Genomic DNA, 18,440 nt, shown 5'->3' on the forward strand with positions numbered 1-18,440 from the left:
TCTAGTAGCAATGTTTATAATTTTCAGAAGTAACTCACCCCTCAGAAATGTCTATGTGAGGGTTGTAAGAGGGGTACACAATCTGCCAGCTGTTTTATTTTCTGATAAACTCACACTTATTACAGCATCAAATTTGAGCATGTATGTGTGTAAATGAATCTGATTTTACCTAGGAATCTATCATTGTTTGATCAAAATATACGGCCAAATCCACTGCCATTTCATATGTACTGTTATATGTGGTGACAGTGTAAATATTCTAGCGCTGAACGCGAGTTTTTTTTAAATTATTCAGAATATTGTTTGATGTCCAAAATTTAAAACACCAATAGTTTAATTTGAAAATGACTATTTCTGCACTGATACTATTCATTTTCCTAATCGTGTACAATTTGGCTTTGGTAATAAAAATGAATAAATTCTATAGTGAAAGGTGTTAAAATTTAAATGTTTTTTTTTTCTTAGCAAGAACATGAAGAACGGGATTTCGAAAGTTTGTTCATATCTACTTGGTTTTATTTCAACATGGCAACAGGTACTGAATATTAAAGAAGCTTATTTTTTTTTCAATCAACCGAATATAAACTGCTCATTTTCCATGTTTAATACAGTATCACTGCCAATGATAAATGTAATCCCAGATATCGAATGGGAAAGACGTTGCACGAAGATATGTTTGCAGTGTCTAACATTTTTGCTCTCAGAAACATCTATTTACATGTCAATTATGATATTGGGCAATGAATTGATTGTTCACAAAGTCAAGGAGCCGTATTATATGTTTTGTATAATTGGTGCTGGCACCTTTGCGATATCAAATGCACTATTTCATTTGTCAATCATTTATTATGATGTAAGTAAAACTCATTTGCCGATAAAACGGATATATATTTCCGTTTGGTTTTAAGTTCTTTCAAATAATAGAGATCATTTTGACAAACATAGGCTAAAGATGAACGACTATTGCATAAAACTCCATTTATAATCGTGAAAGTTTTATGTTGTATTAGCATCATCACGTTGGGAGGAATCTCGATAATTTTCGGCTGTGAATCTGACATTGAAGCGCAAGTTGTTTATCGCACTCCTTTACATGTGGTAGCTTTTTACGCTGTCACTATATTGTCAGGTACATCATTGTGAGCGAAATATTTTCCATTGTGATTTGTGATTAATATTTTATATAAATATTTTTAGTTGGTTGTTCGACTCTAAAATTGGCGAATCGATTCAATATTTTGGAATATTGCAGCAATCTAATTGTAATGTTTTCTCCAATATTATGGATCATGTATATGACGAGAGAACTGAAAAAAGTGAAAACAATTGACCAAAATTTACGTACTATGGGAGTTGCATTCGGTCTCTTTGATCGTGAAAGGCACGATTTTGGAGAATATTACAGGAAATGGCAAAAGGACAACTTATCTCTCAATTCATGGGATATGCTCGATTTTGTGATGTTATTCCCGATCATGTTTTCATTCGGTAATTTATAATATCAAGTAAAATTAGCACCCGAAGATAATCGATTGTATTACTTTTTTCAATACAGGCCAATATTTGCAATATGTTTGGAATGAAAAAAATATTGCAAAGGATCGTTCTAGTTTACTGAATACCAAGCTGCATACAGTTCAATCTCAATGAAAATCTTTTAAAAACAATGAAATAATGTTTGAATAAAGGCAAACTATTGGAAAATGGAACAGATTTCAAGCGTATATTTATGAAAAAAAAAATTATGCAAATAAATATAAAAACATTTATTCAAAATAAATCATCAATTAAATATACAAAAAAACACAATTTCGGGGTTTTGTTCTAGTTCATTCAATTGTATGTGAGTGAACAGCTGATATTGTCTTTTTTAGTTTAATACACTATACTTACAGTAGACCTGATGGAACTGGTCGTAAGTTGACCAAATGCGGAGTTTGATATTTTGGAAACCATAATGGCCATACTTATGGCAGTGTATGAGTAATTCTTATTTTACCTTCGGCCACACTAGTAACTATAATAGTACACCGTTTTTTTTTGTTGTTCTTTTTTGTGTAACATTTATTGAAATTAATTTATGATACAAAGATAATTTATATAGATTTTTTTTGACAATTTTCAACGACAACAATTTGAATATTTTTCTTTAAAAATTGAAATAATGAGCGGAAATTAGTTTGAATATAATCATATTTTTAGAATGTGTCCCTTTCTTTCTATCGTTTTCATAATAAATATTGGAATGCTCATCCTTTGGTTAAAAATGTTTGAAAATATACAGATAATTTATTCATGCACTGCAATTCATAATTAAAATATCCACATTGGTATATAATAAATGTGAAAAAAATAATATTTAAACGACTACAGTGTTTAGATTGATTAGTAAAATTTTAGAGGCTTTTCTCCTATGTGTATGTCTGTTGACACTTTAGCCACGAATTATATCAATAATTGATTAAATGGCGGCCAATAATACTATCAATATATTTGCATAGAAAATGTATATAAAATGTTTATTATTCGATGCTATTGTATTATGTTTAGATGTTTATTGATTCTTTCGTTCTCTGTCGCTTAATGAATTGTAGCTTGGTGGTGGATCCTAAGAAATAGATAATTCAAGTTATAGTACATTTTTAGTTAAAAGTTTTATTTTAATTTACAATCACTTACATTATAACCTGGTGGTGGAGCATAGGGACCATTTGGTTGAACGGGATTATATGAAGATTGTGCTGCTTCTTCTTCTTTTGAATCTGAATACCAAAAAACATATTACATGTCTGCACGAAAAAATATAGTCAATTACAAGAACATCACAGTGCATCCAAAAAATAAAGTTGAACAGAAAGCATAGACAAATAGACATAATATAAAACATTAAAACCAAATGAAAACTACTCAAAGTTCATTTTGAAATTTTATAGGAGGAAATAACTTTGTCAAGACTATATATTCACGATGGGCATAAGTTCGTCGTTCAATTTTTCTTTCAATTATTCTACGTATTAATTTAATAATTTAATATTAAAATACTTACTTGGTGGTGGTGCATAACCACCAGCAGAGGCTCCTCCTGATGGATAACCAGAATTTTGCTGAGGATACCCTGCATTTTGCTGAGGATATCCAGAATTTTGTTGAGGATAGCTAGGAGGTCCTTGTGGTGGATAGCTAGGAGGTCCTTGGGGTTGGTAGCTAGGTTGTTGATATCCTGGATTTTGCCAACCTCCTTGTGGATCTGATACGGAATCAAAATATTATTCTCAAGCGATCATCACGTGTACAGATTGATATGAAAATCACACATAAAAACATGCAGCAAGACATTTAGTGCAATAGAAATGCAAAAAAGCAACATAAAAAATACTTTCGTCTTACTTTCTTCAGGAAAAAAAGGAACAAAAAAAATTGCAAATCAAAAGAAAAACTCACAGCTTGGTGCTGAGTTACCATAAGGTGCTGCATTTGGTACTTGCTGTGGATACCCACCTGCTGCCGGATGGCCGGGATAACCAGCATTTGGTTGGGGATAGCCATTACCTCCTTGTGGTACTTGTGGATATCCAGCTTGTGCTGGGTAGCCAGGCTGTTGATAGCCACCATAGCTTGGGGGTGGATCTGAAAGAAAAATCGATTCAATTACGTCTTGTACTCTGTCCTCTAAGCTGGAAGTGAACAGAGAAAATTTAAAAGTTGGCATACTGTTTGGTACGATTCCAGGGTAGGGTGGTGGACTATCGTGCATATAAACTTGTGATGGATCGGGATTATTTGGGAATACAGAATTTGGCAACCATCCATAGAAACCGGGCTGCGGTGTGTATGCAGGTGGCGGTGCTTGGTGCCAATCACCTTCAACGAAAACCATGCAAAAAAGTTATAAAAATCTCATCATGATGAAAACAAAAATGCTTCTAAATGTCATTTACCTGATGGTGGTGTATATGGTGGTGGTTCGGCACCATGAGCATTCTGTTGTGCCATATGTGCGGCTCTTAGTGCTGCTTGAGCGAATTCAATGCAGCCGCCTGATTTAAAAATCAATTTAAATTTTGCTTCGCCAATGAAATTTCCATCCGGTTGTGCTCGAACTTTTCCACGAATATAATTTGCGCCGAACAATGGCTGTTCGACTTCAACATCATTCAAACAGATAAATGGAAAACTGAACGATTTCATGGCATCTTCAAGTTTCTTAGCATTGAATATCAAACGATGTGTGGTCAAATAGATGCTACCATGTTTGGTGCCTTTGAACAATGGACCATCTTGGCCAGAAAATTCAATCGTTACATTTTCGCTGAATATCAAAATTCTGAAAGCAAAGCAAGAAAAAATAATACAAAAATAGTTAATTGTTATTTAATGGGAGCGATGAATCATTGTTTAAATTAACGTTCATTAAAACTCATACACATTTAAATATACAGATGAATGTTGATATCGGTTCAAAGTGTTTTGAAAACATTAACACATCAATCACCGAATGTGCTAATCAAATATCAACGGCACACGTCATAAATACAAAAACCTAATCACAAGTGTTTTCGGTTTAAAGCCGAAAAACATTGTATGATTGTCAACTTTCTGTATCGTGGCTCATTAAATATTGAGAGCACAAAATGAATGTAAACTAAATTCCGGTATATAATCAACTGATTCGTTGATAAAAAGCATCCAGCAAAATTATTGAGCAGCGTATACATTGATATTTATCAGATTGATAGAGTAAAAGGAAACGAGAAAACGCTCACGTCATATGATTGAATGAGTCATCGTTTGAACATTACATTTGCGCAATAATTGCAATGTATGCTTCTTTTTCTTTGAATAATTTTGGAAATTAGTTGATTAAAATCTGTGAATCCACACCAAAATGATGACATTTTTTCTAAATAATTTTCACATGACATGTCGTTTAAATTTCGATTCATTTAAATGGAATGAAACGGTGCAAAATCAAGGTATATATTCGTATTTACATCGTGAATGTTTTCATAAAAATAACTTTACTTACGCTTCTCCAGCATGAATTAACACACCGTTATTTGCATGAGCAGTATTAATCGACATTACGAAAAAATGTTTATTTTTTTTGTTACGACAGACAAAAAATATAAATTCGAATTTCAAAATAAATTTTCTTTTTCAACCTAAAACAATATCAAATCACTGTCTAATACTCTTATAAATGACGACGAATGACTGGCTGGTACATATATATATATATATGTATAATTTATGTGTTATGGGTTGCCAGTGTTCTTTCAAATAAGACAAAACCGAAATTGAAAAAAAAAAACAAGAAAGTTTCCATTTACGATACATAAACAATATGCCAAAAAAGACGAAACGAGTAAAAACAAGAGGTCGCTGTGTGCGTCGTATACGACAATCGGGCAACACCCAAAAGTGATTACTTGAATTGCTTACTGTCATCAAACATTGTCCACATATACACAAATTGATTTTTCCAAGTATTTATATCTATCGTTTGTGTGCGAGCTACAAGACGTATAGTGTCTTTTGTGTAAGCTAAGCGTAAATTTATAATTTGTAAATTGCACGACAATTGAATGCTGTAATTTATTTTACGAACATATTTCCCATAAACGTATTCAGTCGCAATTTTTGTTCGTATCTTCGACTGGGGTGGCTCATTGTTTGTTTCTAATTCGCTTAATTGTTTGCTTATAGTTATTATTTTTTGTGTATGAGATAGAGAGAGAGAGTGGTCTTCCGTTAACTTAAACATACACACAATTAATCACATCGTATCTAAAGAAGTAACACATATTTGAAAAAAGGGTGGATTAGTCATGGACGGATTTGGCGATAATTTTGATCAAGCTGATGTTGATCCAGCTGCCGAATTTTTGGCACGTGAAAAAGATCAATTGGCTGGTTTGTGCGACGATGTTATTCCAGCAGCAAGTGAATCAAACACCAGTGAAGGTGCACCGGCCAATTCAGGTAAATACAAAAACAACAATATGGACAGTTAACTAGAGACGAAAACCGAAAAACTTTCCATTTCGTAGCAATAGACATTTTTATTGGTATTGCATTGATGAAAAACGCATTAAATTGTAAGAAATACAGAGAGTTTTTGATGTGATGAACGCTCAATAATTCAATTACTCTTCAGAATTTATCATTGTCACTTTTGACGGCCTACTTTGGTATCACATTCCAAGGGGCGTTCCATATATGTTCGTCTTGAACTTGAATTTGTTTATAACATTATTACACACACAACGGCGAAAATGATAAATGATGAACAAAGAACTAAACATTATTATTTGGCGTATAGCGATGATTGTACAATAGTACTCAAAAACTCACATAACTTACATGTTTTTTTTTTGAACAATTCTTACTTGTTTAATTTTTGTTTAAATTTTGTTTTTTAATTTTTGTTTTTTTTTTCTTTTCTTTTCATTTGATGTTAACATGGCTGCATTTTGTATTACTTACACCAATCAAATTTATTTGAAATTGCGTGTTTCGCTATGGAATGTTGATAAATCATATAAAAACCGTCAACAATCACCGATTTCTTTAATTAAAAAAAAAACAAATTTCAAAAAAATCGGCTTTATATTAATAACCACCTGCAAATTGGCAATCGACACTCAATTGACAATTCATCCGTTATCATCATCATCAACTGCCATTCAATTGTGTGCCATATACTCATAAAATTATAAATTTTATTGCAAATTCGCACATAAATAGAAGATGGTAAACAAGAGTTTTCCGGCAGTTTTGAAATGATTAACAATGACATTGAACAGGATTTTTCTGCTTCAAACGGTACAGGTAATGAAAACCATTGCTCCAACATCATAAATACATTTTAATACTCGTCTACATTTAAACCCAATTATTACGAAAGCGTAAACAAATGAGCGAATTAAATAAAACGCAATTTTAACCAAATGCCTCCACCCGCCCCTATTAATCGCAGCATTTATTATCATCATTCATTTCATTTTCAGTAAATTTTAAGTTGACATTTCATGTTTTTTTTTCCCTTTCATTCAATTTTAATGATGATTTTTTTAAAATATTTTAATTTTCAAATCGAAACGTACATTTATTTTTCTTTTTCGTTCCTCCACCGAAATGAAAAAAAAAAGGTTTCATTAGCTATGAACATGAATACGAATTCAATGAAGAAGGTAAGCGGTCGTTGTTTTGATGTAAAATGTGTGCAGTGTGTGTGTGTGCGTGTGCGTATTTTGTCTATCCTATGCTCTGTTTCCGTTTAACAAATTCTTTTTTGCACTTTGTTCATTGTGTTGAACAACTAAAATATCCACGTCCAACATATCCATTCACTATTCATTATTTATATTAACCGGTTATTTTCAATCATAATTTATCGAGCCAAAAAAAGCTTCATTTTTTATGTGCCTCATTTTAATGCCATATTTTTCACATCAGCACATACACACCGAATTTAACAAAACCGTTCATTTCGTGGCCGTACTTCAATTGTACTCACACATTTGCTATATGAAAACCACTAACACCGAAACTGTTTGAAATTCGCTAAAAAAATATCTATAAATAAATCGTTTTCGCTTTTGTGTTTCACCGTTTTATTTATTCCAGCCGGTGTATATTTGTATGAGATTGGAGACTTTTTTTTGCGAATCTCGCTAATGAGCGCCATCTGATTTTAGTGTGAATTAGATGCAAAAACTGAATTTAATTCTGTAGCATTGAAATGAAAAAGTGAAAAAACAACAACAATAGCACGGCCACACAGAGCTGTACATCTATGCGTGCTGATGCATACATACACATATACGCTTTCTTCATTCTTTCATTCCATTGCTATACGTATCTCACTGGTCAACAGATCTATGTAGCCATGTTACTGTTGTTGTTTTTTTTCTCTTTTTCGATTCAATTCATTGTAATTGAGTTCAACTATGGAATACAAGATGGCACAGATGAGGGGAATTCGCATTTTGTCTCTTCATAGGCTTAGCCGGTTGATTTATTCCACAATACAATTGCTACCCTTTTCTAGACATAAATGTGTTTTAAATTTGTTTAAATGAAATAAATTTATCTGAATTTTGTATGTGTGTGTGTATTCATAAACAGTGAATCCACCTGTACGTGAAGAACCGGAAAAAATAAAGAAATGGCGTGAAGAACAGCAAACGCGTCTCGAAGAAAAGGATCGCGAAGAGGAGAAGAAAAAGTTGGAATTGCGCGATCAGGCAAAGAAAGAGCTGGAAGATTGGTACAAGAATCATGGGGAAGCGATCAGCAAAACGAAAGCGTCCAATAGGTAAATTCAATGGAAACATTTAACTTACAATACATTTCCAATTTTCGACATTCGATATGGTTCTTCCCTTATTTTATTATATCTATCTTTCTCTGTCTCTTCCAAACTGGGTTTTGCTAAAACTGGCCACTTTTTTTTAGATTTCCGTAAATGTGTTTGAATTTTTCTTGAATCGCTTTTTCGATCAGACCTTATGTTTCATTCTTTTTTTTTTTTTAATTTTCAACCTATAATTCGTCTTTTTATTGTTGTTGTTAAACGCATTTCTGGTATGTGTTTTTATTTTCTTTTTCATTCCTCACACGACTGGATCAAGTGTTTTCTTTTTCTTTTTCAATTTATTTTTATTGCTAATTTCTTTGTCTCTCGAAGTCATGTTTATAGATTTTTCAATCTTACCGTTCTTTTACGTTATAATGATTACGCTGCTTTTAACTTTTTTTACCAGATTTTTTTTGCCAACTCTCAAACGAAAATGTTTGTTTTTTATTTGCTGTTGTTCATTTTTTTTAATTCTCCTTTACAAGAGGGAACAGTTTAGCTATAGGCTGAAAATAAATTGAAACATTTATTTTAAAAACAAAAAACCTTGACAGAAAATTCGGTATCTCATTCAATGAGTTAGTTTTAATTGGATTTGTGGCGAAAAGATTTTTTTTAAATGGTCATGAATTTGGATATGGATATAAACGATGTCGAAAATAGTTCAAGTGTTGCATAATTTTTTCGGTCAACATTTTGTGAAGGGGAAATACCATAGATAAAAATAAAAAGTACATCTACTAATACGAATGACATTATATACACAGAAATACATTTTTTGTATGATGATTTTTTTAAATTGTGTACGAGAATGGCTTACAGCTATCTAAACTACCAACAAATATTCATTTGAGATAAAAAAAAAAAAACAAATATTATCAGAAAAAATGTGAAACAAATTTATTCGAGTGTGAAATGAAGCAAATGGAGAATTTCAAACTGATGAACATTTCCATTGTTACTAGAAGAGACACTATCGGTTCAAAAATGATTAAATGTAAATAAATAATTTAAAAACGCCCATTTTTGAATCGATCGTCATCAGTGCTATGTTTCACACCTCACAGTGATATATTGCTTGTACAATAATTGTTATATATTTTATACAACTAAGATTACTATATGGTGCTAAAAGTTATGCTTTTCCTCTTTTTTTATCAACCACACTTCCCTAACGACAAAAAAATGACATAAAATGTCAATTTCAAAAAACGAAAAAAAAACTAAAAAATACCAAAAACTCCTCATACTAAACAACACAGGGAATCGGCAAAGTGAGTAGAAACAAACCGACAGCTAATTTACACATATATTTTTTTATTTGCTAAGTTTTACTATATACAAACATTAGCATTTTCATGTGATCCAATATGTTTCTTTTTGTGTTTATGAAATAATGCCTTGTAATCCACTCGTGTTTGTGTTTTCAAATCAAATCATATTTTGTGTGTGTTCTATTTGCATTGCATCCGAAATTCGTCGCTTTTGTTCATTTTTTTTAATTTGGTTTGGCAATCGAATTACATTTTTTTGGGCATGCATTTCATTAATATCCACAAAACATTATATACATTATTTGGCCAAAGATTTTTTATGATTGTTGAATGTTTACTGAACGGGTTGAATAAATTGATATGTCGATACATCGATACAGAGCAACTCAAAGCTTTCTCTCTTTTTCTCTTTATTTGAACGTCATTTGTTTCCAAATTCAAAAAAAAGGATTTGCAACAAAATCATTTCAATTTGACTGCAATCATTTATCTTCTCATTTAACCAATATCAACCTGATTTGTCAACATTAAAAATTGATCTGTGTACACAAGTAACTACCTTCTTTCACAATTTATCGTTTGCTCCTATTCTTGTTCTTTTTATTGGAGTTAGTTCTTTCTATTTTTGGTTTTTACTTTGGTTTGGATTTCGTAGATTTCATAGTCATTTGGCATTTTCGATTTCATTTATTAAAAAAACGCACACAATTATAATATTACCTATGTGTGTGATTTTGTGCTTGCTCTAGTTGGTTTTTGGTAGGTTATTGTTATTTTAGAAATATTGATACACTTACATACACACATTTGCATACATGCATCCATTACGTATGGATAACTTCTCTTTACATCGATACTTCTCTATGGGTGCTTCGATTTTTCCAGCTTTTGTGATTTAATTTTTGACATTGATCATCATTTTGCAACCATTTTTTTAATTTTTCCTTAATATCTTAGCTTTTAAATAGATAATATTGTTTTGTTATAACCGATTTTTCTAGTTAGTTAAATAGACATTTTATTTTGGTTCATTTTTGTTTGAATATCATGTTTCTAATTAAAAATTTGTTTTTAATTTGATATCCGTTTATTAAATATACAGAAATGCAGAGAAGCAATTCGTAGCTGAAACAGCTGAAATTGAACCGGGCACCGAATGGGAACGCATTGCAAAACTGTGTGATTTCAATCCAAAATCAAGCAAATCGAGCCGCGACGTGAGTCGAATGCGATCAATCATTCTACAATTGAAGCAAACACCATTGACCAACAATGCCTAAAGAGCCTTGATTGTTAATAAAATTAATACAATAAAAAAAATATGAAGAAATATTCGATTAATAAAAAAAATTACTTAGATAAAATAAGATCAATTGGAGATTTTATATTAAATTTAGATTTTATATTCAGTGTTGGACCGATTAAAAGGTAAAGAACGGGGGGCAATTTTTCAAAAAAGGAGGCTTCAATGATAAAAAAATACTCTTTAGTGAAAAAGTATTGATTCTGATAATCAGACAATATATTTAGCTGTCGTCATCTGGATATTACAGCTCATCTGGATATCGTCAGCAGATGATACAAAGTGAAAACAATAGAATTGATTGTTATAGGTATATAAGCTTGCTGTATTACTATAACAATCACTTCTATTGTTTTCACTTCGCATCATCTGCTGACGGCATCCAGATGAGCTGAAATATCCAGATGACGGCAGCTAAATATATTGTCTGCTGATAATTATTCATTATTCTGCACATAATAATGGATAAAATTCTCTTATGAACGAGCCAGTTTCAGCTACCGATCAATTATATTTGAAAATGCAATATGTAAATATTATTGAAAAAATGAGCAGTATGTAAGTAACACAGTCACATATCAGGTGTCATTGAATCATACAATTTTAAAGTTCTTTGCTCAATAAATATTTATGAAAATCGAATTACATTTATGTGTGTTTATTTTTTGCAAATAATGCAAAACAATTTTGCTACATTATTCCATCGAACGCTGTTTTTATTGAAACGAAATTGATCGCGATGGAAGGATTTTATTACTACCGAAATCAAATTGCTACCGATTCATTTAAACCATTTTAATGTCTTTTAGATTTGATTACGAATTGAAGCTTATATTAAATTGGGAAAATATTTGAATATGACATGCCATAATGATATGTATAAGTTCTCGGCTTGAAAATGTAATATGTCAATTTGTTAATAAAAAATTGTTATGGCCTAATTCTTAAAACATTTCAAAAATTTATCGGGTCTCATATCATCGGATCTTAATGTTATTATTTATTTAACTGCGACTACGCAAAACAAACTTTCACTGATTGATTTTTATACTCTCTTTTAGTCATATTTTTTGTTCATAATAAAGAGAGCAAGTGAACGAATTGGACCATCTTTGAAAATTATTCCAAGCATAATTAAAATAATGCCGGTGAGTTGAAAACAAGCTGAAAATAGATAATTTAATTTTCGATATGTTCAAAATGTGATGTAACCGTTTTGTGGAATTTTTTTGTAGACTCCGCCAGTCAATAAAGTTGAAAAAATTTTCGATAAGAAAAACGGACAAAATGATGGAGCTCGAAGAGCATTGTGTTTTAATGATCCACAAAATGCGGCGACCATGGATGAAAAATCCGACCGTAAACGCCAAAACGATCAGCACATCGATTCCTTAGTTCCGGCCAAACGTTTCAAAAGCAACTAAAGTGTTTTTAAAATAAGACGTAAACAATGTGATTTACCGTCATTTTTATATTTCATTAAATCGATGAAAATTAAACTCAAAGATGTTTTTCATTTCGATATTTATCATAGCAAATTGATTAATCTGAGCCAATGAATGCCTAAATTAGCAACATTTAAATGATCTTTCCAAGATCACATACATAAAAAATACACGCATTTTGGTATATTCGACCAATTCTAGCAGTGGATAGAGAGACAGTAGAATATAGATCACACAAGGAAAGTGGCAATGAATTCAATTGAGCTGTAAATTTCCGTGAACAACAAAGCGACGAATAAAAATCCAGATAAATCGGATTTTTTGATATTTTCACATCATGTTGATGACGAGAAAACAAACCATATACTGCAAATAAGCAAGGTTCAGTTGAGGTTGTCCCTGGAAATATGTGCAAACCGGCCGAAAATTGGTGTTCTGTTTTAAAGAAAGGTGACCTTTGTGTGCACAATGTTTATACAAAGAAGGAGGCAGAATATTTGAATATGGATTACTTATTTTATGAATTTTAAAAACATTTCAGCCACTTTGGTGTTTTGTGTGATATTTGGTTTTATTTCAAATAATTACAAATGACATAATAACGGAACAGATAACGATTAAAAGAACTCAGCATTTTTTTTATATTGTTGTTTTGTTTGAATATTCGAAGCGATTTCATTGAATTTCGAGTGTTCTTTGGAGGCATATATGCATTCACTCATTTCTTATCGTTGGAATGTTTGAATAAAAGTTTCAGATGACAATCCAAATGTGATTGTGTTTTGTTTGTTTATTTATTTATCACAGAATATTGTGCATCTTGCTCCAATTTGGTGTGTTTGTAATCGCATCAAAATCAAAATATTTCATTCATTTTCTATTCAAATGGATTCAAATTATCATCATAATCGCCGAACGGATTACTTTGAACACTACTGCTTACATCTTTGGCAACCTCTGTTTTCGGTGAGTCATCTTCATCATCGGCGAATGGATTCTTTGATTCATCATATTTATCATTGTTATCGTCATCTTCGTCGAATGGATTCTTCGGCGTGTTGGAATTTTTCGGAACGGCAATCGTTGCATTTGGCACTGGTCTTCTATATTCTTGAACTGGTTTTATAGGACGTCGTTCTAGATCTTGTGACTTTATATCGTGCGAGACAAATCTAGATTGTTCCTGTGCTCTCATACGTCCCTCTGGCACCGGTGCCGCATAATAAGCCGTATTTGACATTTTATTACTCATTGTGTTGGTCTCTTCTAGACGAAGTTTTGATTCAGCACCCGAACCATATTTATCGTATGGATTTGCTTCGGTATGCTGAGTGTGTTGCTTCTGAGCTGCCTTGATTACCTGGTTCGCAGAGAATAATATGATTTTAAGTAAAAATCAAACTGAATAATCGAATTAATTTTAATAAAATGACATACATCTTGACTAACTTCATCCGGCTCTTCGACAATCAAAATTTTGTTAAACATTCCGTGACCGAAGTACTCAGCAACCACCGAAAATGGTTCGGTAGATCGATTCAAGAGATTGTGGAAGGTTTCATGCTGTGCACGTGACTCGCTTTGAGCTTGTAATGCGTCGATCAACTGCAAATTCTTTGCACGGCACACCGGACAATCTTTATCATTCTCTGAATAGCCCCGAAGGCAACTGAAATCAATTATAAGACATTCAAATTAGTTACACATTCATTTTTCGGCTAAGCAACTTACTCTTGGTGGTAGGCATGTTGGCAGAGGAAATAACGTGAAGGCATTGTCAGTGGTTGATTACATGTGTCGCAGAGAGTGCCACGAAATTCGATTGGACGTTCATTCAATTGTTGTATGTGCTCTCTCAATTTCACCGAATCTTTGCGATATTTCTCAACTAATTCTTCTTCCTGGAATGCAAGTTCGAGAGAAATTGGATTTTGATGTCAATCGCACAAAAAATAATCGTTTAAATTGACAATTTAAAAATAGGTTTAGGAAGGGCATACATTTCTAGCAGACTCGTTATCCTTTTGGAATACTTGTAGAAAATAATCACGAACGGCTGATAGATTTGGCCCGTTTTCAACGGCCAAACACATTAACACTTGTAACGGTGACTGCAGCTTTTCTTGAGCTATGGAAAAACAACAACAAAACAAATTATGCCATTTATATCGATCAAAAGTATCATTTCATTGGGCAGAAAAAGAAGAAACTCACCGATCACTTGTAATACTTGCGAAAGCAAATTGGTTGGCGCATTTTTATTATCACGTAGACCGGTCAATGCCTGTAACCACAACGATGGCTGCATTTTACCTAATCGTTTGCAAGTGTTGATCAAACTATTGTAATCGCCAATTTTCAAATAATATCGTACAATCAAATGGTATCTAGAAAAAAATGATGTAAAAAAGTGATTAAATGAATTCCGATCGTCGTTGTTATAAAAAAAGTGCTTACAATTCTTGCTCTTCATAAATGTACATAATTCCTGGCCAAAATTCGTACGTACTACATAAGATGAGCACATGATTTCGATCGTATGGCAGACTTGGTTCATCGTTGGACGATGTTCGTCGCAGAATTTCCAACAACCGTTTTTCGGCTCTTGAATCGATTTTCCAGCATCGTAGATAATGTTCAATCAATGTATTGTACACTAATTGTGAACAATTGCTCATGTTGGTAAGTAAATGTTCAAGAAAATCGATCAGTAACTCTGGTTCAGCCTTTGTAAAAAGATGAATAAAATCCTCTGGATTCGCACGATCAATGTGGGGTGATGTGTCGAAAAATAACGTAGAATTGGTCATTAAATTATTGCTACCGATGTCATTTGGGCCCGAATCACGAACATCGCCATTATCATTGTTTTGCGATTGATAGTAATCGGTGCAGAGTTTTTTCAGCAATTCCGTTGTTCGTTGAGGACAGTTTTTCATCAAAATGTTACCGTATTTTTTCAAATTTTTCTGAGCATGTTCAAATGGCAGTTCGGCAATATAATCGAGTGCATCACCATACGCGCACATATCTTCCGTTAGGATACTAATACATGAATCGTATTTTAGATTTCGTTTGGCCAAAACCAAAGCATGTTCAACGGATGCATTTCGACACACTTTAATAGCTACATCTAAATCAAAGATTAAATCCGGATTTTGATCATTGCTCAGGAACTCTTTGAGCTGGAAATAAACGAATTTTTTTTAGATGAGTTTTCTGTTGAATTTCGAAAACGGTGCACATCTTACTTGATCCGTTTTATCCAAACGCGTAAAGCAATTCAATAGCAGAGTCGTATGATCAGCTGTTGCTTTTCCCTGTTTGTGTAATGCCTGAAACATATATCGTTATGACGTGAGATAAAATGAAAAGTTTTACTTCCAAAATTGAACTCACTTGCAAATAATCGGTCAAATAATTGATGTGTCTCGAATCTAAAAATCGTCTAATGATATACGATGGCTCCAAATAACCAATTGTTTTAATGTATTGTTCAACAGCGCCAGAAAAATCACCTTTGCCATACAAATGATCACCATATTGTTTGAAAATATCAGCCAATCCTTCTGGATCATGTTGATTACTTTTCGCTATGCGAACGGCAATATCGTATAAATTCTTTTTGAATAATAAGCTTAATTTACTTTGTAAATCTTTTTCGTCGAGATGATAAACCATTTTATTGCCCGTTATTATGAAACATGTACCGAATTCAATGAGTATGGCAACCGTTGATTCGATCGGTGTCGAAAAGACGATAAATTTATTTAGAATATCAATGACCGTCAACACCGATTCTCTATTTGAATGAAAAATAAATAATTAATTGGAAAGCTTTTATATTTCTCAAAAGATCCATTCAACAAGGAAAAAGGTGAACGATTTTAAAACGCAAATTCCAAAAACGTCATATTTCAAAAATGTTTCAATGTACCGATGTTTTACGTCATAAACACTTACTTTTGTAACGACATGGTATTTTTGGTGGGTTTTGAAATGGTTAACAGATGTGATCGGAACCATTGTATAATGGACTTTTCACCTTCGAGTGCATAACATGGACCTCGACCATCGATTGTATAGCAATAAACTGCCTGAAAATGGTATAAAACATTGTGTCATCGGATATGGAATATGTTCGTCATCATAAAAAAATGTGATTCTCATATTGAATGCGTCACTGTTTTTAATTCATAACTTACATCATCTTTTCCCACCATAAAATGACTTTCGTTCGTTCCATGGGCTGTTTGTAAGGCACAGCATCGTGTTGGCGCAATATTTTTATCAAGCACCGTTTTCACTTCACGATCCTTATGTTGTAAATTATAAACCAAAACGCCCGATTCCGAGCACACAAACATTTGTACCGTTTTTGTATGCTGTTTAAATGCAATGCCAGTAATTGGTGTTGAACCGGCTGAAATGGATTTTAGATTTTTCGAACGATCTCGACTAATGTCACCGCGATATAATGCAATTGTGCCACGATCAAAACCAATTGCAAAGTAATGACCATTTTCGGATACAGCAATTGCGGTCGGTTTTTGTAGTATAATTTTTTCGGTGCGAACGCATGGCATTGAAATGCCACCATTTACATTCGATGCCTTTGATAAATTCCATATTTTAAAAACGGGCAATGTTCCATTGTCATCTTTCTGTAATTATAAAAATAAACAAACAAATTGATTGAGATTTGCATAATTTGCACCGGTTTTCTTTGCTTGTATCAATCAATGAAAATGTCATAATATCAAAAAAATAAAACGTGGAACATACTCCGACTGTAATTAAAAGATTGTGTTGACGCGATAGTTCACATAACTCAATGGGTCCGACATGACCTTTGAATGTTGACGCCTCCCAATTTCGATCAAATATGTGAATACAACCATACGAATCACAAATAATAATTTGGTTATTTCCATTTGTTGTACATTTTATGGTTGCCTCCTATTTAAATATGAAGAAAAAAAACACAAACACACACTCAGTTGAAAAATGCAAAGTAATAACAACTTTGAACTTCGTCAATTCTATTTGACTGTTATCACATTTACCTTTAGCACTTCGGCCAGTTTGCCATGGTCGGCATTGTTTTTTAAATCAAAGAAATTGAACTTTCTCCACTGTAACATGATGAACGAAAAGGCGACAGAGAATGATGGGAAGAGAGAGAGAGAGAAAGAGAAATAAATTGGTAGTCGTATGCTTCAGACTGTGAATCGTTCTGACTGAAATGCACAAATCAACAAAACTTACTTCAAAAATGGCCATTGTGTAGCGATATCACTATCGGTCGGCGTTCAAATTCGACAAACGAAGCGACGATAATTTTTGTCGATGTAAATGGGTGTGTTTGTATATAATTTGGCGTTGAAAATCGATTCAAAAGCATATCCTACGTACACTTCGATATCTTAAACAATGAACCGACACCAAAGATTGATTCTTTTTGTTGCGAAACGATGACTATGGATTGATACACCGAATTCAATGATCAACAATTTTCGACAATTTCCAAATTGTAAACAATCGATTACTCGTTTTATCCCAACTTTCTTCAATTATTGACACAAAATAAATAAAAATTTGAATTGATTTGCCTAAAGCATCGATGTCATTTTAATTGGATTTGTGATGGTAAATATGTGCACAATTAAATAATTTCAATCTTGTATACACTCATTCATAGGTACATTCGATTTTGACGTTTCGCTTATTTTATGTTAAATCAAACGATATGTGTGTGTGCATGAGCGATTTGATAACACATCGATATCGATGTGAGGTTGGTTTGACATGACGTTTGCGTGTGTATGTATCACAGTCGACGGAAAAGTTTGACGCGTCAAACTAAATGCGTTTAATGGTGACATCATTTATTTCCATTGAAACTAAATATTCTCAATAAATTCATTAAAGGCCTTTGGTTCGATTGATAAAATTCTTTTCGATAGAAATTTCATTAGAAAACAAGACAACAATTATGACTTGATTGAGGTTTAAGATATTCAGAAGACATTAGACATATACTGTTCGTGCAGAGG

At 32.6% G+C, this 18,440-nt stretch overlaps 4 protein-coding genes across 12 annotated transcripts; 2 read left to right on the top strand and 2 right to left on the bottom strand.

Annotated features, from left to right (window-relative positions):
• Positions 1-226: 226 nt before the first annotated feature.
• LOC116345200 lies at positions 227-1,742 on the top strand. The gene is made up of 6 exons (XM_031774380.1): positions 227-401; positions 466-535; positions 612-853; positions 946-1,129; positions 1,198-1,488; positions 1,556-1,742. The coding sequence occupies exons 1-6, from the start codon at positions 345-347 to the stop codon at positions 1,648-1,650; spliced, it is 939 nt and encodes a 312-aa protein (XP_031630240.1). The 5' UTR covers positions 227-344; the 3' UTR covers positions 1,651-1,742.
• A 513-nt stretch (positions 1,743-2,255) lies between these two features.
• Positions 2,256-5,217, bottom strand: LOC116345199 (postacrosomal sheath WW domain-binding protein). 3 transcript variants are annotated; one of them, XM_031774379.1, is made up of 7 exons: positions 5,027-5,217; positions 3,939-4,324; positions 3,712-3,861; positions 3,499-3,627; positions 3,047-3,247; positions 2,680-2,762; positions 2,256-2,608 (listed from the first exon to the last, which is right to left on the bottom strand). In XM_031774379.1, exons 1-7 carry the CDS (start codon positions 5,080-5,082, stop codon positions 2,555-2,557), a joined length of 1,059 nt encoding a protein of 352 aa, XP_031630239.1. In that variant the 5' UTR covers positions 5,083-5,217; the 3' UTR covers positions 2,256-2,554. The 3 variants fall into 3 exon arrangements, 2 of the variants coding, with proteins under 2 accessions (XP_031630239.1, XP_031630238.1); XM_031774378.1 differs by having other exon boundaries at positions 3,442-3,627; positions 5,027-5,216; XR_004201487.1 differs by having other exon boundaries at positions 2,567-2,608; positions 2,680-2,789; positions 3,442-3,627; positions 5,027-5,216.
• A 212-nt stretch (positions 5,218-5,429) lies between these two features.
• LOC116345201 (clathrin light chain) lies at positions 5,430-11,009 on the top strand. Of its 7 annotated transcripts, none has more exons than XM_031774383.1 (7): positions 5,430-5,539; positions 5,707-5,982; positions 6,748-6,831; positions 7,152-7,193; positions 8,131-8,320; positions 9,625-9,636; positions 10,739-11,009. In XM_031774383.1, exons 2-7 carry the CDS (start codon positions 5,829-5,831, stop codon positions 10,914-10,916), a joined length of 660 nt encoding a protein of 219 aa, XP_031630243.1. In that variant the 5' UTR covers positions 5,430-5,539; positions 5,707-5,828; the 3' UTR covers positions 10,917-11,009. The 7 variants fall into 7 exon arrangements, with proteins under 7 accessions (XP_031630243.1, XP_031630247.1, XP_031630244.1 ...); XM_031774384.1 differs by having other exon boundaries at positions 5,490-5,642; XM_031774382.1 differs by having other exon boundaries at positions 5,490-5,982.
• Positions 11,010-12,929: 1,920 nt separating this feature from the next.
• Positions 12,930-18,087, bottom strand: LOC116345361 (vacuolar protein sorting-associated protein 11 homolog). Its single transcript, XM_031774655.1, has 13 exons — positions 17,653-18,087; positions 17,451-17,519; positions 17,170-17,343; positions 16,590-17,048; positions 16,348-16,481; positions 15,784-16,186; positions 15,636-15,719; positions 14,842-15,569; positions 14,599-14,771; positions 14,385-14,512; positions 14,116-14,285; positions 13,822-14,053; positions 12,930-13,744 (listed from the first exon to the last, which is right to left on the bottom strand). The coding sequence occupies exons 1-13, from the start codon at positions 17,665-17,667 to the stop codon at positions 13,262-13,264; spliced, it is 3,252 nt and encodes a 1,083-aa protein (XP_031630515.1). The 5' UTR covers positions 17,668-18,087; the 3' UTR covers positions 12,930-13,261.
• Between the last annotated feature and the right edge of the window lie 353 nt (positions 18,088-18,440).

This window comes from Contarinia nasturtii, unplaced genomic scaffold (genome assembly GCF_009176525.2).
Source record: "Contarinia nasturtii isolate CC-2019 unplaced genomic scaffold, AAFC_CNas_1.1 Cnas_scaffold_1240, whole genome shotgun sequence".
Lineage (NCBI taxonomy): Eukaryota > Metazoa > Arthropoda > Insecta > Diptera > Cecidomyiidae > Contarinia > Contarinia nasturtii.